General features: G+C 40.8%; 1 protein-coding gene across 1 annotated transcript in view; it reads left to right on the forward strand.

The window, feature by feature from the left end:
- Nucleotides 1–19996, forward strand: part of ARNT2 (aryl hydrocarbon receptor nuclear translocator 2) — a 77360-nt gene that overhangs the window by 23449 nt on the left and 33915 nt on the right. The window contains exons 5-7 of the mRNA XM_086471847.1: nucleotides 12453–12555; nucleotides 14561–14626; nucleotides 14949–15034. Of these exons, the coding sequence (XP_086327973.1) occupies nucleotides 12453–12555; nucleotides 14561–14626; nucleotides 14949–15034 (255 nt within the window). The remainder of the gene's footprint in view (nucleotides 1–12452; nucleotides 12556–14560; nucleotides 14627–14948; nucleotides 15035–19996) is intronic.

Consider the following 19996-nt stretch of genomic DNA (forward strand, 5'->3'; position numbering starts at 1 on the left):
CCCATGCTGCTGTCATCTCTCTTTCCCTAGCTGAAGCTCTACTGTTTCATAATACTGGGACAGCAGAGACAGGACTTTCATGGTCTTTGATCCTTCCCTAGCCTTCCACTAGCTTACTGAGACCATGGCACCGGCTTGTTCTCTGTCATACCCTGCGCAGAGCTGCATGGAGGGAAAAGCCAGTTTGATCTGTGGTTTGGTCTATTTTGTTGTAGTGCCTTAGGTCTGGACTCATGTCATCAAACATTCTTCTTTCTGTTTTCATAGTTTGGAGAATTTTGCATGTAATTCTTGAGTGTCTTCAAAAAGAGAATTAAAACCTATAATGATGTTTTGCCTCACATACTTTCTTTTATTTGAACTAAAGGAATAGCCTATAAAACCAACCAGACAGCGTCCTTGGGCCTTTTGTTCTCCTCCCTCTCTATCCTTCCCCATGTGTTTAAATTTATTTCTGTCCCCAGCAAAATATCTCACAAAGTCATCTTGCAGTCATTATTTATTTCCTTTAATGGACTATTCCATGATGTGTCACCAGTTCATGTGGAACAGACCACAGCCAAATTTCAGAACCAGACGATAGTAGTATTTACTAATAAAGCATATATCCCAGTTATTTGAGTTTGATAATGAAGTACAAGTCATACAGAATGCCAAGAGCTGAAGCTTTTTTGGCAGAAGTGTGTTTCAGTAAAGCTTCCTGCTGAGCATTCAAGTGAAACAAATAGGTTAATTTAAAAGCTACTTACAACCTTTATGTATTGATTTATTACGCAGCTGTGAATGGTAAGTGAATAAATTACATATTGCAGTTATTTTGGATAGCTGTCCTGTCATGGGAGTCTCTGCTGATGGTGCCTTGGAGTAACTGTTTCTGGGGTTTTCCATCCTTTTTCTAGTTATAGAAAGTCTGCTCTGCCTTTTGAGGAGCTCTTTGTATCTTGGCTCACTGGCAGGCCTTAGTACGATAGTTTTCTCCAGCTCAGGCTTTCCTGCAAATACATCTGACAGTTGTAACAGAAGTGCTACCCCTACTGCCCAGCTCATTGAACCATGAACTTGGTGATACTTGGTTAGTGACTGATCATGAAAGTACCTGTGGACATCAGAATGTGGCTGTGTCAGGACTTACATGAACCTATAGCAAGATAAAGCTTCTGCTGCTAAAGTTTAAATGGACAATGCAAGGATGAAAAAAGGGAGGATCATCATCCTGCTTTACCGATAGGGATCTGGAAATGGAGATAGACGCTGTTGCATTTATGTCTAGGGAGAGTTTACACTTCTGTATGGGCTTTATTTTATTTTATTTAGTATGCTGACTGCTTCCCCTGTGTAACATAACCATTGTTGAGAGTTCAAAATACATTTAGTCCTTAAAATGTTTTTGGTTTTTTGTGTTATAACTTAACTTCTAACATGTGCTTTGAATTACTTGCTTGGGTTTTTATGTCCAGTTTTTCCAGGTCCATCAGTGGAGAGACTTGCATGTGATCTGTAACACTATCCCTTCAGATAGTCCCTTAAAATTAACTCAATAGCAAGGATCAAAAGCGCACATAGTTTCCTTTTTAATTTAATTAAAATGATGCATATTTGCCCAACACTGCGGAGAATTACATGATGCAGACTGCTTAGTCAAACATGAAGGCAGGCACAGCAGAGACCTTTTGGCCTCATGAGCTTTTACAAGAACAAGTTGTATTAAGCAAACAGCTGTGTAACGTGAGGGGTTTCTTATTGAAAAACAAGAGGGGGTGAGAAAGCTTTTGAATTCCCCCTGTGTGGGTCAGTGTCTCCAGTTGGTAAGTAGGGGACAGACAGATATTTAAAAATAGCTACATTTCAATTGCATTACTTATTTTTTTATTTTTTAAACTTTGCTGTTGATTGGGTCGGCTCTTCATTCTATTGTAAGAATGTCATAACTTGACTCTAATGCTTATACAACGCCTTTTGCAATTAGATGAGGTAAACCTTAACATATTTAGAGAGGTTCAAATAGTCCCCCTGAGAAGCTGGGCTAGTGAGGAGAGTGAGCTTTGATGGTTTATATTTATAAGTGGAACATTAGCCATCGTTACAGGCTAGGTAGTTCAGGAATTTTTTCATGAGTGCGGAGGAAAAAATGAGCAATTGAGTCTGTGTCCTGGTTCTAAGTAGCATCGTGAAAGTGGAGTATTCGATTCAAGTGAAATTTCTTTTCCTTATTTGGAATAATTTTTTTTCAGGTTCTATACTGATACAGCAAGAGGTTATCACTGGATATAAAGAAAGATAAATCAGCTGCCCAGCCTGTAGTTTTCTTTTGGAAGCATAATCATGTTCATTTCTCATTTAAGCTAATTATACCCTGACAAGCATATAGTTGTCATGAGATTTTTATGGACTTTCTGAGAGTCACTGTGGATTATAATATTGAGAATTTTTATCTACAGCTACAGTGTGTTGATAACTCCTATTTCTTATACGAGCTTGGACACTGCTCCTGGCTGCACCTCCGCTGCTGGCTGACTGCAGGCAAGAGAAATCCTTCCTTTGGGCTTCAGTGTCCTCGCCTTTAAGATACGAGTAAAGGTGTGGATCTCCTCTGAAAGTTGCTTTAATGTCTGTCAACAACAAGTACATCCTTGGAGACAGTTATTTATTTTGTATACCAATATATTTGTTTATCGATGTAGTAGCGACGCTTTGTAATCTGGTGGTATGTGCAGTGGGTAGGGATACAGCTGCTGCTTCCTGCTGCGCGATAAAACAAGCATGCCAGAGCGATGGAGCTCCAGCCTGCGAGAGCTAAAGCGTTTGGGTGGAAGGCACTGCCAGCTTTGGAGCAAGAGTGACTGCGTTTTATCCCTGCCGTCCCACAAGCTTCTTGGTTGATATGTGTGCAGTATAATGACAGCTGGGAAGTCCTGTGTGGTCCCTGATTTTGTTCCAGGCTGCGCGAGGTTGGCTGATTTTAAAGTTGTACTGTGTCCTCGAGGGATGTTGGTATACTAATGTGTGTGTATGTGTATATATATATATTTTTAATATATTTTAATATATATATATATAAAAATATATATATATATACACACACACTCCCCATGACTTCATTCTTCTGGAGGAGTTGGGCGAGAGCACAAAATCCTAAATGGCAGAGGACAGAGGTGTAAATGTTGGCTTGCTGCACAGCCTTGCTGGTAGGGTGCAGTCCCCTGTGGGGTGATCCCATCCACTCTGTACAGTCAGACCAGCTGGGAAGCAAGGGTGGGAAGTGTTCCCACCCGCAGTGCTACCTCCCTCAAAGTCTACTGACCCGCTCCTTGAAAGATTTGATATGATTGTGGGTTTAATATCAGGAAAGATTTAGATTGCATCAACCATCTCCACATGATCAGGAACACGTTGTGCTCTACCCCTTCCTTCCCTCCCACCCCCTGCCATATCCTGAGCTTCACGTAAGCCAGGGACTGACTTTGTGATTGTGGTCCAAGGCTGTGATACCAGTAAGGGATGACCTGTGCTACCAGACACCTTCCAGGGAGAACCCAGGGGCCCCTGCACCCACAAGGGAAACAGTCTGGAGAACAGACTCTTTCCACATGTGAATTAAAACTATATGTACACTGCTAACAATGCAGCTATGATACTTATTTTGCATGAATCCAAAGTATGAAGGAGAAAAGCCTGCTGCCTGTTAGGAGCCCATCTGCTCTGCATCACTGTGAGCCCTGGCAGCAGTCCCACGTGGCAGGCTGCGTCTGTTGCAGGGGAAGGAAAGCGTGTTAGTGCCAGTGCCTGCACGCTGGGGTGGTTTGTGAATGAGCAGGGCGTTTTGGTGAATGAGTTAAGCATCACGAGTTAGCAATTTTGTTTTGTAAAAACAACCTAATCAGGCTCTTCCTTTCTATAACTGCGTTCTTCGGGCCTCTCAATGTGTTGTAAATGTTAGCAAGAATTGGTGTCTCTGTTGTCGTAGATTGAGAAGACAATTAACTGCTCGGTGAATATGAAGTAGTCGTGTTAAAATAAACAACAGGTTAGCGTGCATTGCTGTGAGAGCTGCGCTGTAACCTCCAGTGTCAGTGAGAGAGGCATGCTGTAAAATCAGCGCTGGGTTTGGGGGCACAGTGTAGCTGGTGCCGGTCGTGTGGTTCTGCCCTTAGTTTGTAATTTGAAGTTAGGATGGTCTTAAGTCCACCTGTGTTTTCAGTGTCCAGGCTATTCTTACTGCTCATGTGTTTGGTTTCCCCTCAATGAGGGGCCAGAGAGATCTGGGTTTTGTGGGTACGGTTTTATTAGAGTTGTATTGTTTGGTGCATTTGCCCCACGTAATTCCTGCCTTCGGTGTTGTGATGCTGAAGGGATGCTCTGTTTGTAGAGTCTACTTGGTGACCAGCAGCATATTTCTGTGCTATGGCAGTTCCTCTCAGTCTCACCAGCCCTTCGGTAGGTATCTTGTGATTTGTAGGGCAGGGGCTTGGGCTTTTAGGACAGGGATTGTCTCCTCTAATATGTGTATGTATTTAGTAGATCTGTTTGTACTTTTGTGAACATTATGTAAATAATAAAACCCAAAATGCTGAGAGAAGAGCTATGTGACCATGATTTATTTTTTTTTTATGTGGATCTTGTTTTATTTGTATATTGCAAGCTGCTTCTGCTTTGTGTAAACATGAGTTCCTGGAAGGAGAGCCTTCAAATACTGTGTTTGCGTTTCAGTTTTGATGCTTACTATGTTCTTAGATCATCTGTAATTTTTTTTGTATTGGGATCCACAGGGCAGATGTATATTTATTAAACTTAATGTAGCTTAAAGCTCTTGCTGAGCTGCAGTAAACATGAGATACAATTTTATCTCTTACAGTTGTAAGGCTATATATTTTAAAAGGTTTTTATTTTCTTTTAATTGTTGAATTAATGCAGAATAATTCCTTTGCTCTGGCATGAGCTTATCAAGAGTAATTTAATATATTGATCAAATTTAGGCTATTTAATCTTCTTATTGAAGACATTTTGTTTATGTATTCATAGTGCATCCATTGTTTTCAAGAGGGACTCTGCCAGCTGAATACCTCAGTTGATGTAAAGCTGAATGTTCAGCTGTAGTTGGTGTACAGGTGTAAACTGATAAATGAAGAACTCAAAAAAAAAAAAAAAAGGAGTTTCACTTTGCTTTCTGGAACTTTATTGTTTATCCCAAGCAGTGACCTGTATCTTATATCTGTACAAACCGTCGTGGAGTCAGTGTCCAACCACCATTGCTGTCTTCATGCACATCTTTCATATCCCAAGGTACAGTAACAGAGTTGGCTTTCAATGCTACACTCATGAGTGATAAAGACTTTTCTGTGCTGCCTCCCTGCAAATGATAAATAGTTCATTTGCAGTGTTGCACTTTGGCATGATGGGCTGGCAGCTAGTAGTTTTAGTTGAGAACATGCATCTTTAAGCTGACCTCTGCTACTACTTTCTAAAGACTTTAATGTACTAATAGCTTCTCCATAGAAGTCCTTTGTTCTCTAACCTTTCAGTTTGAGGGTCAGCTTACATTTGGAGCCATGTCCAGGAGCATCAATACCTTGACCATCACTTTACTTTTATTGTTATTTATTTCCTCTTGTTTTCCTGCATCCCTGTCCTGCTTTTTTCCGGTTTTATAGTAAGATAAAGATATTTTCAGTTTTCAGGAGGATTTTTGGGTGCGGTATTCCTGTGTCCTGTTTGTCTTCCCTGAGTAGCCTGTGGAGTATTTTTGATGAGGACAAAGTCATCTTTTGTTACCTTGTCCAAACCAAACTTTGTTTATCCTGTATTTATTTTCCCTGGAAAGAAATATGTAGACAATCCAGTGGCTGAGAATAATTGTGAAATATCTAACTTGTTCTTTGTAAAAGACAAGACAGTGTCAACTACAGCGCAAAGCTTGCTGGGTTGCCGAAGGTATTGAGGGCAGGATGAGACTCCATATATTAGTTCAGACTGTTTCCTTATTGGGTCCAAGATTCTGTGCAAGACGGCAGTCCATCTACTGATACGTTAGAGGGAAGTGGAAAATTGTATTATGTACTTTGCAAACAGTATTTTTGTGTGCATGAAACCAAAACAAATTTCTTCTGATCTTTGTAAACGGGTAGTAGTCTTTTGTTGCAAAAGAGGGGTATTTCCGTGCTGTAAACTGGATGTGAATACCGTATGATTGTTTTAAGAGACAGCCATTTCAACTTGCATTGAAGTTTTTGCGGAGGAATGCGCTCATGTAATAACCCTTCTTTCTAATTACAGACTGTAGGATTCTTATGAACTGGAAATCCAGCAGAGAAGGCATTTGTGGTGGAATTAGGTGTTGAAGCTTAGAGTTTTGAATCCACAAAAAAAAAAAGAAAATAACTGAAAAAAGTAACAAAGAACAGACTGTGTTTGATTACCAGGCTATAAACCTTAGCATGCAGTGCTTAAACATGGAGGAACGAATTTTCTAACAGGCTGGTGGTATTGTGTAAAGATGGATTTGAGCCAGATTCCCAGATTTGAAACCCCATGAACTTTCGTAGGCCCAGGCCAATCCTTGGCTTAGGTTCATCTCAAACATTGCAAGCACAGAAAAGGTATTTGAACATTCACAGTAGCAACTGGAAATCCAAAAGGGGAAGGTTCACGGGTGATTGTTCACTATTTGCACACACAAGGGGCCTATCAGTGCCAATATGAACGTTTGTCCCCTTGATCATTATGAGAATGTTTTTAGAGCATGTTTGAAAACACACAGCAGCATAACATGAAGGGAATGTTTCTGGCATGTATCCTCAGCACTTGAATTGGTTACTAACTAATCTCTTTAGTGGGAAGAGCTGTGTAATTTTACCCAAATAATGACTCTCTTGCCCATTGTCCTCACCTCCATGTTCCCCTCTGACATCCCTTTCCTGGAACAACAGCTGACATCAGGTTCCTGGGTTGCATGGTGGATTCCGGCTCAGAGGACATCTAGTTTAGTACAGGTTTAAGCAATACCGCCTTCTGAATGGGGACTGTAGTGGGTAGATTTCAACAAATTTATCAATTATAGCCAGACCAACTGGAGAGATTTACGTGCTGGTTTTAATAAGCATTGTGCTCATTTATTTGCTTTCTCTTTTGCAGCAGAGTAAGCTCTGGCTTCCTCTGAGTTATGCAACTGCTGGAAATAGTAGTAAGACAGCAGTGTCAGTCACAGTAGTGCTGTGATGGAGACACGAATCCTGCACTTGCTGTATCCGAGGGTTGTGTCTGGAGCTGGAGAGGGGAAAAGTTTAATGTGAAAATGAGCTACATGCAATTACCAATTTATGGAGAAGCTCATAAGGGATCCAGCTGGTGATGGCACTGGGTTGTTAGAACTGTTCTTCTGAAGAAACTAGAAGAAGAAATGAAAACAATGCACATGTGCACTATTCAGTTAGCAGAAGTTGTTAGAGCATCCAAGAATGTTTCTTATTTATAAGACTATAATTGCCAACTTTTACATCAGATGTACTTTGTGTGTGTTTCCTGTGGAGAAACCTAAATGAGCATTTATCACCAAGGTAGCAACACCAGTGTAAAAGAGGCAGGAACACACAGTGGTAAGAATATTTTATGGTTCTGTGACAGAGCTATCATCAGAGCATGCCAGCTCCTTGAACTGAGCTGTCTGTATGACACAGAGTTGCAATTTATGCCCATTTGCTTGACTGCAAAATGGGACCTGCCGAGGTCCATCACATGAACAGCTACAGCAAACCTTAAATGATATTAAAGCAGGTAGAAGATGATTTTGCAATTCTGTGCTGGCAGAAGTGGAGCAGTATGGGTCCATTGCCTTGTCAGAGTCAGATGTGGAGTGGTGCCGAGCCTGGGGAGAAACAGCTGTGAGTTTTTGTCTTGAGACCAGGTGACATCGTATTGTTGCAGTTTCAGATTGTCGTAACAATAAGAAATCACGACAAATACTGTGGTACAACTCCAGCTTGTCCTGACTTCACTGTTTTCCATCTCTCTGCACTTCTTCAGAATTATCTGGTAAAAGCCAAATGCTGTAAGTCTAGGTCTAGAAATTAAGGTGAATTTTGAGCAGTTAGTACAAAAATAAAAAGCAGTAGCACTGTATCCAGATTGCCATCGTTAAACAGAGAAAGCTCTTAGTAGTGTATATGCGAGACTGCGGACAGACACAGGGTGCCAGCACATGGGAATATTGCACCGTTCCTTTTTCCAAAGCTAGCATTTACCTGTGCTGTATGGCCACATTGGTTGCATACAGGTCTCACAGCAGGTTGTTCCCAAGTTTATTCTCCCAGCTGTGCTCCACACACCTGGTGACACCAATATTATTAACTTAAAAGCTCCAACAGAGGTATGAGTCCTGGTATGCCGTGTCTTACAAGATCTCTCTTCTCCCAGGGAGTGCACTGACAGGCTTGTTTGAGCTAAATTGAAAGCTTTGTCTTTACTCTATTCACTGTAGTTCTTCCTCTTTTTAATGTATTTTGATCATAACCTTCTAATGATACATGAGACACAAACTGCTCGTTCTTTATCAAAATCTGCACTTATTGTTTAAGCTCTACAAGGTTAACACGTGCACGACAGACTACTGAAACAAGCTGCTGAGAGAGCTTTGTTGTAATATCTGTGTACCAAACGTTTCTCTGACTCATACCCCCACAAACCCCCTGTGGTGATTTTGTAAGTCAGGGCAAAATTTAGACTACTGTTTGTTATCTGGTACATATTTCTAAGACATTGCCAAACAAAAAGCTAAATTTAGAAACTATGACTTTTGTTGTCAGGGGTTCCAGACATGCCAGAGAAACGTGTGTCAGCAATTTTAGGGTTAGTGGCCACGTAATTGTGAACTATACTTATTTTTATAGATACTCTTGGATGATAAAAACTGAGATGTTTCTATTAGCTGTTTGAGTTACGTTTACTGTCACTGGTTTTTGATTATTAATTTTGCTTTAAGAATTTGTGATGGAATGGGAAAAAAAAAAAAAGTGCGCAGAAACTCTTCTTTTGTTTATGTGTATGACCAAGTTATCATGTCCAAAGAGAAAAAAATGCTTTTAATGGTTTGATTTGGCTTGTGTGCTCATATGGACAGCCATTGGGTCCTACACATATATTCTTTTATTTGCTTTATTATATATTGCCTGCATTTGTGAGTCAGTTTGCCTCCTGCTTAATGATATTTTATTTCTCTAAATTGTTTGGTTAGTTGAGGGGATGGGGAAATAGACTGTGGTTTTGGATATAGAAAATGAGACAGACAGACAGACTCTGATGCAGGTAAGGGAAGTGTGTTTCAACCTCAGATGCATCCTACATGATAGGGTCAACGTAACTGAGCTGGGAAATATGGTGGTGTGATTTTTCCCAGCTCACACCTGAATCATAGAATGGTTTGGGTTGGAAGGAACCTCAAAGATCATTTAGTTCCAACCCCCCTGCCATGGCAGGGACACCTCCCACTAGACCAGGTTGCTCAAGGCTCCATCCAACCTGGTCTTGAACACTGACAGGGATGGAGCATCGACAGCTTCCTTAGGCAACCTGTTCCCCTGTCTCACCACCCTCAGGGTGAAGAACTTTTTCCTTGTATCTACAATACATCTGTATTAATAGCCCAACGTCTGTAAGATTTTCTCCAAGGCTTGCTAACTTCTTAACCATCTGAGATATACCTTGAAGATACACCAAATGATGCAGTTTTGCCTTCTGTTGACAAAGTTGACTTTCCTCCTGAAGCAATTATCTTTAGTATACCTTCACAGAATCACTGAATGTGAGGGGTTGGAAGGGACCTCGAAAGATCACCTAGTCCAACCCCCCTGCCAGAGCAGGACCACCTAGAGTGGGTCACACAGGAACGTGTCCAGGTGGGTTTTGAATGTCCCCAGAGAAGGAGACTCCACCACCTCTCTGGGCAGCCTGTTCCAGTGCTCTGCCACCCTCACAGTGAAAAAGTTTTTCCTTATGTTAATGTGGAACCTCCTGTGCTCCAGCTTGCACCCGTTGCCCCTTGTCCTGTCATTGGCCACCACTGAGAAGAGCCCAGCTCCATCCTCCTGACCCTCACCCTTTACGTATTTATAAACGTTAATGAGGTCACCCCTCAGTCTCCTCTTCTCCAAGCTAAAGAGACCCAGCTCCCTCAGCCTTTCATCATAAGGGAGATGTTCCACCCCCTTAACCATCTCTGTGGCTCTGCACTGGACTCTCAAGCAGTTCCCTGTCCTTCTTGAACTGAGGGGCCCAGAACTGGACACACTATTCCAGATGGGGTCTCACCAGGGCAGAGTAGAGGGGGAGGAGAACCTCTCTCGACCTACTGACCACAGCCCTTCTAATACACCCCAGGAAGCCATTGGCCTTCTTGGCCACAAGGGCACATGGCTGGCTCATGGTCATCCTGATGTTCACCAGGACCCCCAGGTCCCTTTCCCCTACACTACTCTCTAACAGCTCAGTTCCCAACCTATACCTTAAGAATAAAATGCTGCTGCCTCATTCCTTATCTAAAATACTGATCTTTAAAGTGTTTTGTAGTGATTTTATTCCCATTCATGGATGGAGGTAAGTTTTCTTGGTTACAATAATTCTGAAATTAATGTTTGGCAATAGGATTATTTCGGAACTTAATTTTTGGACAGAGACTTTTGAGGAAATTTGATGAGGGAGACTTTGAATGTATTCTTCATGATTTCTTCAATTTAGCACAGTCAGGTATGGTGTCTTATACTGCTGTAAACTTGGCTATTTATATCATAGAGTAGTTTGGGTTGGAAAGGACCTTTAAAGGCCCTCTAGTCCAACCCCCCTGCAGTGAGCAGGGACACCTTTAGCTGGATCAGGTTGCTCAGAGCCCCATCCAACCTGACCTTGAATGTCTCCAGGGATGGGCTTCTACCACCTCTCTGGGCAGCCTGGGACAGTGTTTCACCACCCTAATTTTAAAAAATTTCTTCTTTATATGTAGTCTAAATCTGTCCTATTTTAGTTTAAAACCATAACCCCTTGTCCTATGGCAACAGGCCCTGCTAAAAAGATTGGCCCCATCTTTCTTATAGGCCCCCTTTAAGTACTGAAAGGCTGCAGTGAGGTCTTCTCAGAGCCTTCTCATCTCCAGGCTGAACAACCCCCACTCTATCAGCCTGTCTTCACAGGGGAGGTGTTCCAGTCCTCTGATCATTTTTGTGGCCCTGTCACAGTAAACGCTTAGGCTCGTATGGTTTCAGTTATTGAAAGATACTGTACCTACCTTAAACATGTAGGTTTGCTCATGGCCATGTGTCATCAGCAGTGGTGGTTGTCATTCAATTGTCTGGCAGCTGTTCCACTGCGTTTCTCTTGCCCGCTGTCACTTCTGTGGCTGTATCCAGCCCTGAAGCATTGTGGATCTGGGCCAGTGATTCATTTCTAGTCTGTGTTACTAATGTGCAAGATTTTATAGTCAGCAGCTGAGCTGTAGATGCAGAAGTCCCTTCTGTTAGTTCTTTGGTGATAAACAGTAGGATTCTAGGCAGTGGCCTATACCCTGCCATTGCTGATCTGAACCTGTCTGTGGTAATGGCTGCCTTCTGTTTTGTCTCAGGAGAATGGAAAGATTAATCTGTTTCCTCCTTGCTACCTTTGTTCTTTGATAGAGACCTCCCCTACCTTACTGTAGGAGCGTCAGCGCTGCCTCTGTCCTGTCCTCTCTTGAGATGACTTGGTCGCTGTCATCCCTTTTCAGTGCTCTGTCTGTGGGGTGAGATTCTAAGATTTGTAGTCAGCTTATGCTGATCAACAGGGTCCAGCCATGGACCTTGCATAGGCTCATGTTGCTGTGTCGTGAGGCAGATAATCTCACTGATCCAGCTGAAAGTCAACTAAAAAATATGCTGACATGTCAGGTTTTTGTCCACTCTGAAAGGACCCCACCACAAATGCTGCTGTGACACTTGCTGTATCTCATCATCAAGGAGGAAAGTTTGATCTCATGTACTCCTCACCATCACTGCAGCCCTGAATATGTGGTGGTGTTATGGTAAGAGCGGTCTGGGTAGACAGGAGAGCACAGGGGAAGAGAAGCAGCTGTCAGGGAAATGATGCCTGTTGCTTTATCCACAGTTCTGGTAAAGAGTGGAGTGAGCAGATCAAGTCAAAAAGCGGTGCTTGCTGTCATTGTCTTCTCAGCCTCCAGACATTTGACCCTGCCTTGGTAGCTGGTCTTGGGCCAACTGAGAAAAGAGCCATCGCTGTTGTGACTCAGAGTCAGCTTCACTGAAATTGTTAGTTAAGGCAGCACGTAACTGATGTGAGACCAGGATCAAGATCTTTTGTTGTTTTTTTTTTTCCCGTAACTGGGCTAATGGCATTTATCTTATGAACTTATTGTCATCTTAGGTTGTAGTAAATGGAATTAAATTTATGTACAAAACAGTTGCTCTCCCTGGCTTTTCTAGGACGAATCCTGGACTTGAAGACCGGAACAGTAAAGAAAGAGGGTCAGCAGTCATCAATGAGAATGTGCATGGGATCAAGGCGCTCTTTCATTTGCAGGATGAGGTACGCATTTACCTTGTATTCCTGTGATGGTTCCAGTCCCATCTCAGATTAGACTTCAGGCATTTTGTTGCACTAATTTGACTTTGCTTCGAAGCTATAATGACACACTCCCATTAAGCATTTCCAGAATTCTTGCTTTTGGAACTGAAGTAAAACTGAAACCTGTCTTCCTTTATGATTAATGACAAAACAGCATCTCATTTGTATGTTGCAGTTATTTTTATCAGTGTGGGGTGTAGGATTCTTTCCCCAGAGAACTTCATGACAACTTCACCCCTGGAATGTAAGCTATTGTCTCTTCTAGTCAAATTATTTGAATCAATACTTTGGGAACAAAACTTTCACAAATGTAATGAAAGCCCAACGCTGTGTATTTTTTCAGCAAACCAATAATATTAAAAGAATCTTGAAGACAAACAGGAATTCAGTTGCAAACTTGCCAGCTATGTAGGAATTAACCTAAGCCTGGTATGAATTAACCAGATGTCAGCTGGTTGATGCTAGATAAATGAGTAATTGTTAGAGGGTTTTTATTTTGCAATTTTCCAACTTACTCCTGCATTGCTTGAGCTTCTTTAAAGAAATCTGCCTGCCCAATGCTTCTGACTTGGGCTTGTGGGCCTTTCTGTTATTGTAGTGCTAATGGGATAAAGTGCCTGTTGCTATTGCAATAAATTTCTCTCAGTGTGTGGGGGAAAGTACATAATTGCATCTGCAGCCTATAGCAAATATATGTGTTGAAAACAGATGATGCAAAACTTATTATGGAATGAAACATGCAAAGCAAAGTATTTGACACATTATAACAGATGCTTGTACTTTGGTTATGTGGTTGATTTTCTTCCAGTCATGTGAGAAAGCTGAATGTATGGCTCTTGGGTGCCTTTGTGAAGGGTTTATATTCTTCATACCTGTGAGATTATACTTCTTTCTCCCCTTGACTGGGGGGAAAGAAATGCAGCCTGGCAAGGAGACACTTAGAACATTGCTTTCTCTTCCTCCAAGCTGCATGTAGCGGTCATGTGAGGAGGACTTTCTTGTGCAAAGAAAACCAGGCCTAAAGTCCTGTTTACAGCTTTTAAAACAACATTTCACATTGCAATTATTTCCTAGCACCCTGATTCTGTAAACTCCAGTGTGAGAGTAATTTTATACACGCCAGTAGCCCCATTGTTTTGGTAATTCTAAATCTTAATTTAATTGTTCGTTCCTTTTCCTTGCCAGTGACTGGTATTAAAAAAAAAAAAAAAAAAAAAGAAAAGAAAAAAAGGAAAAAAAGAATTATAATAATTAGAAAAAAAAAAACTTTGTGGGAAGAATGAGCCTCAAATAATGTGAACTTTCCTTCTGATTACTTCTTTCATTGTTATTGTTCTTTTTTCCATTGAAAATGAACTGCTTTTACCCTTCAAACTATTTACTTAGCTTCAAAAGGATTGTTACAATTATACAGTTAAACATACTTAGAAATATCACAAAATATACATGAGCAAGTGTTACACAAAGTTACACAAAGTTACTTGACAGTGTAAATAGTTTGTTCTTGCAAACATTAGATTAATATCTACCAACATTATAGCTGGTGTATAGCAGTCGAAATGCTCTATCCAGTGAAGCTACTGGAACACTGAGATTGTTTTGTGTGGATATTTGGGGGCCTGACTTACATTATTCTCTAGTTTCACTATTCTGAAGTGTATGTATTCTTTAGCCATTCGTGGAATATCTATTTCAAATAGTCTTTAGGTTTGGAGGGGCGGAAGGGAATCTTTTTGTAGTCTCTTCTATTTTTTCTTTATAAAATGAAGAAAATATTTGTAGCGCATCCAAAAGGCTCAGCCTGTGGAAGCAGCGAGTTCTAAGAAAACATGAATCTGCAACTTTCTGTCAGAATTAAGTATCTATTATTGTCTACTTAAATATACTAATAAAGATCTTAAAATGCATTGTCATCTTGGGTGTTTATATTAATTTTGAGCCCTTTCAAATGTTAATTTACTTTTAGGTGTGGAAATGCTCCTCTGGATCATTTACCTCTGAACAGAATAACCACCATGAGAAAAAGATACAGGTACTATTACTTAATTTACTGCAACAGTTAGTTGCCATAAGCACTCTCATTTTCCACTGGGCTAATGCTCAGTCAGGGAGTACTACCTGGACAAACATCTGCATTAGCACACAGTGTGAAGTAGTGCTTCCAAGAAGTGCTATGGAAAACAAGTAAGGCTTGAATAGCTTTGTAATGGAACTGATCTTGTATGGAACTCTAGGTTGACAGTTGGTTGTTTCTAACTTAGAAATATCAGTAGATCATTTGTAGTAATTTCAAAAACACAAATCTATTCTGCGTGTCAATCAACATGATATTTCTGTGTTTTCTTTTTATTTAGGAATGGCCTTGGCCCAGTAAAAGAAGGCGAGGCACAGTATGCTGTTGTCCATTGCACTGGCTATATCAAGGCTTGGCCACCAGCAGGTGTGTATCTGTGTCATTGAACTATCTGCAAGGCAGTTGACAACCTGGCTTGGGATCCCTTTTCTGGTGCAAAACCAGGCTGAATTTCAGCAGGGTGGCCCATTTGGTCTCATCTTGAGAAGCTTTTGATATCAAGAAATCAGCTGTTGTTACTCTCGGCCTCCCTGATTTTCCATGTGAAACCCTTCTCAATTTCATGGGCACAGAGAGCTGGGGAAGCTGTCAGTAATGTGAGATTGCAGCAGCTGGGGCCAAAGGTTTTCAGTCTGATGAACTGACAGTAAAACGGACTGATTTTAAGAAGGTAAACACAAAGCTTTTGTACCTCTAGAAAGCACCAACTCGTGCTTCTGTATTTAAGTAATGACTTGCAAGCACCTATGTGTAAAAGTACGTAATTTCAATTTAGATGCATAGGTCTTCACAGTGGTGGTATTAGTGGGGAACATCCAGTGTTTGTGGTAAGTTCTGTTTTGAGGCTGCTTTTCTGGGAAACAAGTCTTTGGCATATTGCTTTGAACTACAGAGAAAAACATTTACCTAGTGTAACTCAGTATTACATATGGGAATATTTACCTTTGAAAAATTCAAAGAGGAGACAGTGGAGCTCATCCAGACATCATCATGAACTGAGTTAGTTGACCTTGGCATTTGCAGTAGTTGAAGAGGCTGTTTGCAGTATGACAGCGCCTACTGGCGTGAATCAAACCAGGAGTTGTCCTACCCATTTGTGGTCGTATACCACAAGCAAAAATCACATTTGTCCAGGGATTATGAATGCTAAAAGGTGGTTTGCACCAAGTCTGTGCAGTGGTGTGCAGACACCAGCATGCGGATGTGAACTTCTTGTTGATTTCCTGGTGAACTGCGGCTTCGGAAGAAGAGGAAAACCTCCCCTCTTGTTGCTAGTAGGATTTAATATACTTCAGTGTGCTGTAGGAGTCAAAATGTTTCAGTTTAATTTCTGTTTCAAAAGAGTGAGAGCACAGTGTGTGTAAACTGCTCTATGAAAATGAAAGAGGGGTTTTGTTTTCTTCTTCCACAAAGAGATTAACTTTTCTACCAGTAATTCCAAACATAATTGAATTCAGCCTGGATGTATGGGATGTCTCTTCAGGAAGGTGCAGGTCGAATGAGATTTCTTTCAGCTCCTTGCATGTTATGGGATGTTTAAAGACATCTAACACTTCAGGGGTGTATGTTGCTAATGCAGAGGTGCAAATGCATGAACTCACGTCAGTGCTAGGTTACAATGTCAGCAGTGAATGACTTCAGGGCTCCATTTCTGCAGGGGAGCAGGCATTGCAGTCAGGAGCATGGGTTGAAAAGGATCTTCCAAATCTTTTAAGTGTCCCATTGCCAGGTATCACATTGTAAGTTCCAGTTTACATTACATCTCCAGCTCTTCCAAAAGCTCCCTGCTCCCCCATGCTTAACAACCTTTCTAATTTCCAGCCCTCATTAGTTTATGGGAAGTTTATGCTGTCTTGGACTATATTTCACTGAAGATCAAGCAGGAGTTTTCCTGCCTTGTGTCTCTGTCTCTCTCCAGTGTTCTGGTGCAATTCAGAAGGAGGTCGTATCCTGTCAGCCTTGACTTTGCACAGTTAAATCAGCCCACTTCTAATCTCCATTCTCACAATGCATTCTATTCTTTATCCTTGTGTCTTTTCTCTGCATTTGTTTTTGTTTTCACTTAACTTTTCAAAACGTGGGTCACTGGCACTGTACACTCTTGTTTCAGATGAGATTGTAGTGATGTATAATGAAAATGATGTTTTCTGTCTTCACGGGCAGTATATGGTATCACATACTTCCCTTTTGTATAGTGCATCCTGCTGGCATCCTAAATCACCTGATAGATATACCAGGCTGCCTTTTTCTCAGTTCTCAACTCAAGATCTTCCAGTTCATGGCAAAAAATAGCTTTGAATTGTGTGATCTTTCAATTAGTAATACGAAGTTTCATCCCATTTCTCTTGCTGTAGTTAGACTGTTATTAGTCCCCAAGGACATGCTTATGCATTTAGTAATGTTGAATTTCATCCCATTTTTATTACTCCACTCCTCAAAATCACATGGTGCTCCCTTATGATATCCCAGTCCTCCTCCACAATGTTAATGCCTCCAAACTATAGCAGAATCCTGAGGGATGTTTTTGATTTTGACACCCTTATGTGGAATTTCAAATCTTCTATGTTACCATCCAGAATGTTACTCATAATAATCATGCCTGAGTGCCTTTTTCAGGGCATATAGTACTGAATCAGGGCCTCTCTCATGAGTGTTTATTTGCCCTTCCAGTCTTCCCCGCTTTGTGCTGGTGATTGTCGCATATCCATTGACTTTTGGAGTTGAATGGGAATATCCATGGGCTGAATTCATCCCCAGTACATTTGGGTAAATAAGTGGCAGCATCACTGCATTTGTTCTCATTTCCATTGGTAATTCAACTGTAATCTGCAAAGCAAATGAAATAACTGCAGCAGTAATTGAATTTACTGAGGCTTTTCTACCCAGTAATAAAATTACTTTTATTCAAATCAGTTAGACAGTAGCAAGCCCCGTGCCTTTGCATCGTCTCTGGATTCTTGGGAATAAATGAGTTTGTGCTAGATTGCAGCTGTTTTTTAAAAAAAAAAAAAAGCTATGGAAAGGATCATTTTCATTTAGTTTTCAATTGCCAAGTGGACATTCTAATACGAACTCCATATCCTTTTCTTCCAGAGCCTGCAATGTGGCACATGCATTATACAACTAATATACAACACGTAGAACATACTTTCATAAATGAAATGACAAATATTTAGCAAATGCATTTAATCTGTACTTATTCTAATTTGTTGAGCACCTGTTATTTTCTCTTTCTGGGTTGTATTGCATTGTCTGTGGCCAATGTGTTAAATTTTCCTTACTCCCACACTGAGTATAACTCAGTTTTGATACAGAAATATCAAGGCAAGAACTGCGCTCTGACCATTATTAGTGTGAAAGACTATCAGGTTTGACAGTGCTGCTGCTGTGAATAGTCTGTGCTAAATCTCTTAAGTAATTCAGATACTTTAAACAGGTGAAAACAGATGACAGCTGGCATCAAAATGGTGTCATATTTTAAGGACTGGAGGTTTTTTTCACAGAGCTAAGGTAGAAAGTGAATTCTGTTATGGCTCAGGTCTGTGGTCAGTGTGAAATTACTTTGCACATCTAGCCTGAATTTTTTTCTTTTCCTCCTTAATGGAGCAGGAAGGCTCACTTACTGGCAGACTGCCCTTTTCCACTGAGAAGTGGGAGAGAAAACACAGAAAACATCACGCCTCATCCTCTGCACAGAACTGAGCTCGGAGCTTACAGCACCTGCCTCTCCCATGTTTCCTAAGAAAGCAGACCCAGGAGTTCTGCAGCCTGAGCATTCTCTCTGTTCCCCTGGAAAAGGAGCTGTTTGGCTGTTCCCTTAATACAGTGTGTTTGCCTCTGAGTGGGACACAGAGAGAAGACCAAGCTGCTTTGAGGAGCGCATCCGTTCAGGCTGGGTTTGTTAATGGTCCATTGATTTTCCTCCCTTGTGCCTGCAAAAGAAGGGTAAAACTAAGCTCAAGTGCAAAACCCGGTATATGATACGTACACACTTATATCCCCATAAATTCTGTGTTGGCCTCAAATAATCAGGGTAAACTTTGTGTAGAAGTCAAAGAAAAAAGGAGTCAGATATTCCAGATCAATGTTCCAACCAGTTACGTTGTTCATTTCTTATGTGGAGTGTATGCTAGATTAAATAATGACAGTGCAGTGTTGGGTTATTTTGAATGAGGTAAAAAGACCCCTTGTTTGAAACTGGCTGAGCACCAATTCCAGCCTTTGTCCCCCTGTTCCCAGTGAAGCATCTTGTGATGCTTAGCCTAGACAATGCTTCAAGTTCATAACCACTCACAAAACTGAGAAATGCTGACCTTCTCCTGATCATTGTTTTCAATTTAAGCAAGTATTTGCTTTTCTTCTATTTTTTTTCCCCTCTGAGCATCTCATTCCTGGAAGGAAATGAATCTTATGTGGTCCATATGATATTTTCCTAACAGCTTTTTTTTTCATGCCGTAACAATTGATGGAAAATACTTGGTGGAGAGAGAAGATACAGTTTTTTGTCAGGATGTTGCTAGTTTTCTGTAACTCAAAGCCAGGACCTGCAGAAAAACACACAGGGAACAAAAGGCTTAGATAGATACTTATTTCAAAAACTTCAAATAAGAAGTCGAAGAATAATGTTAAATTCAAATAATGTTGAAATTTTTTCTTTTTCTTGTTCGTTTTTTATCTTAAAAAAGAAACATTTTAATCTTCCAAGTCAGACTTACGGTAACGTCTTAACCACAGCATGCCAAAGCTGTTAGGTTATTTTAAAGTTTTGGCCAGAATCTGGACGTTTGTGCAAAGTACTCCCTCTTCCAATACAAAACAAAATAGCTGCTTGAATATTCTTTGCAGTGCTGTCATTTTTAAGGCGCTTTTTTTTTAAAGAAGAAATTAGTTTTTGTTTGGATTTTCATGAGATTTTTCCTTGGTATGCTGTAAACATCCACAGCCTTTTTCTGTGAAAGCCTTTTTCCATTGCTGTCTATGGGAGATAAAGTCATACCGTGCAGTGTCATGCACAGGCATGTAACTATCAGAAGTGGTTCTGGTCGAGACAGGCATTAACAGGGGATTTCAGTGACCACTAGACACTTAATTACATCCTTCTAAAGACTCATAAAGAATTTCTTTTTGAGTGAGTGAAATAAAACCACAAATCCACTAACACTATTCTGTGTCTCGCAGAAAATCTGGGGCAGAAGGATAGAGAAAGAAGGTGGAAAATGAAGCTGTTCTGTTAGAGCCAACTGGAAGCTTATTGGGAAAACTAAAAAGTTCCTTATGTCCACACAAACACATGCCATTGCCCTGTGGGAAACTGTTTGCTGGCATAAA

Source organism: Leptosomus discolor, chromosome 11 (assembly GCF_034619465.1).
Source record: "Leptosomus discolor isolate bLepDis1 chromosome 11, bLepDis1.hap2, whole genome shotgun sequence".
NCBI classification, from domain to species: Eukaryota; Metazoa; Chordata; class Aves; order Leptosomiformes; family Leptosomidae; genus Leptosomus; species Leptosomus discolor.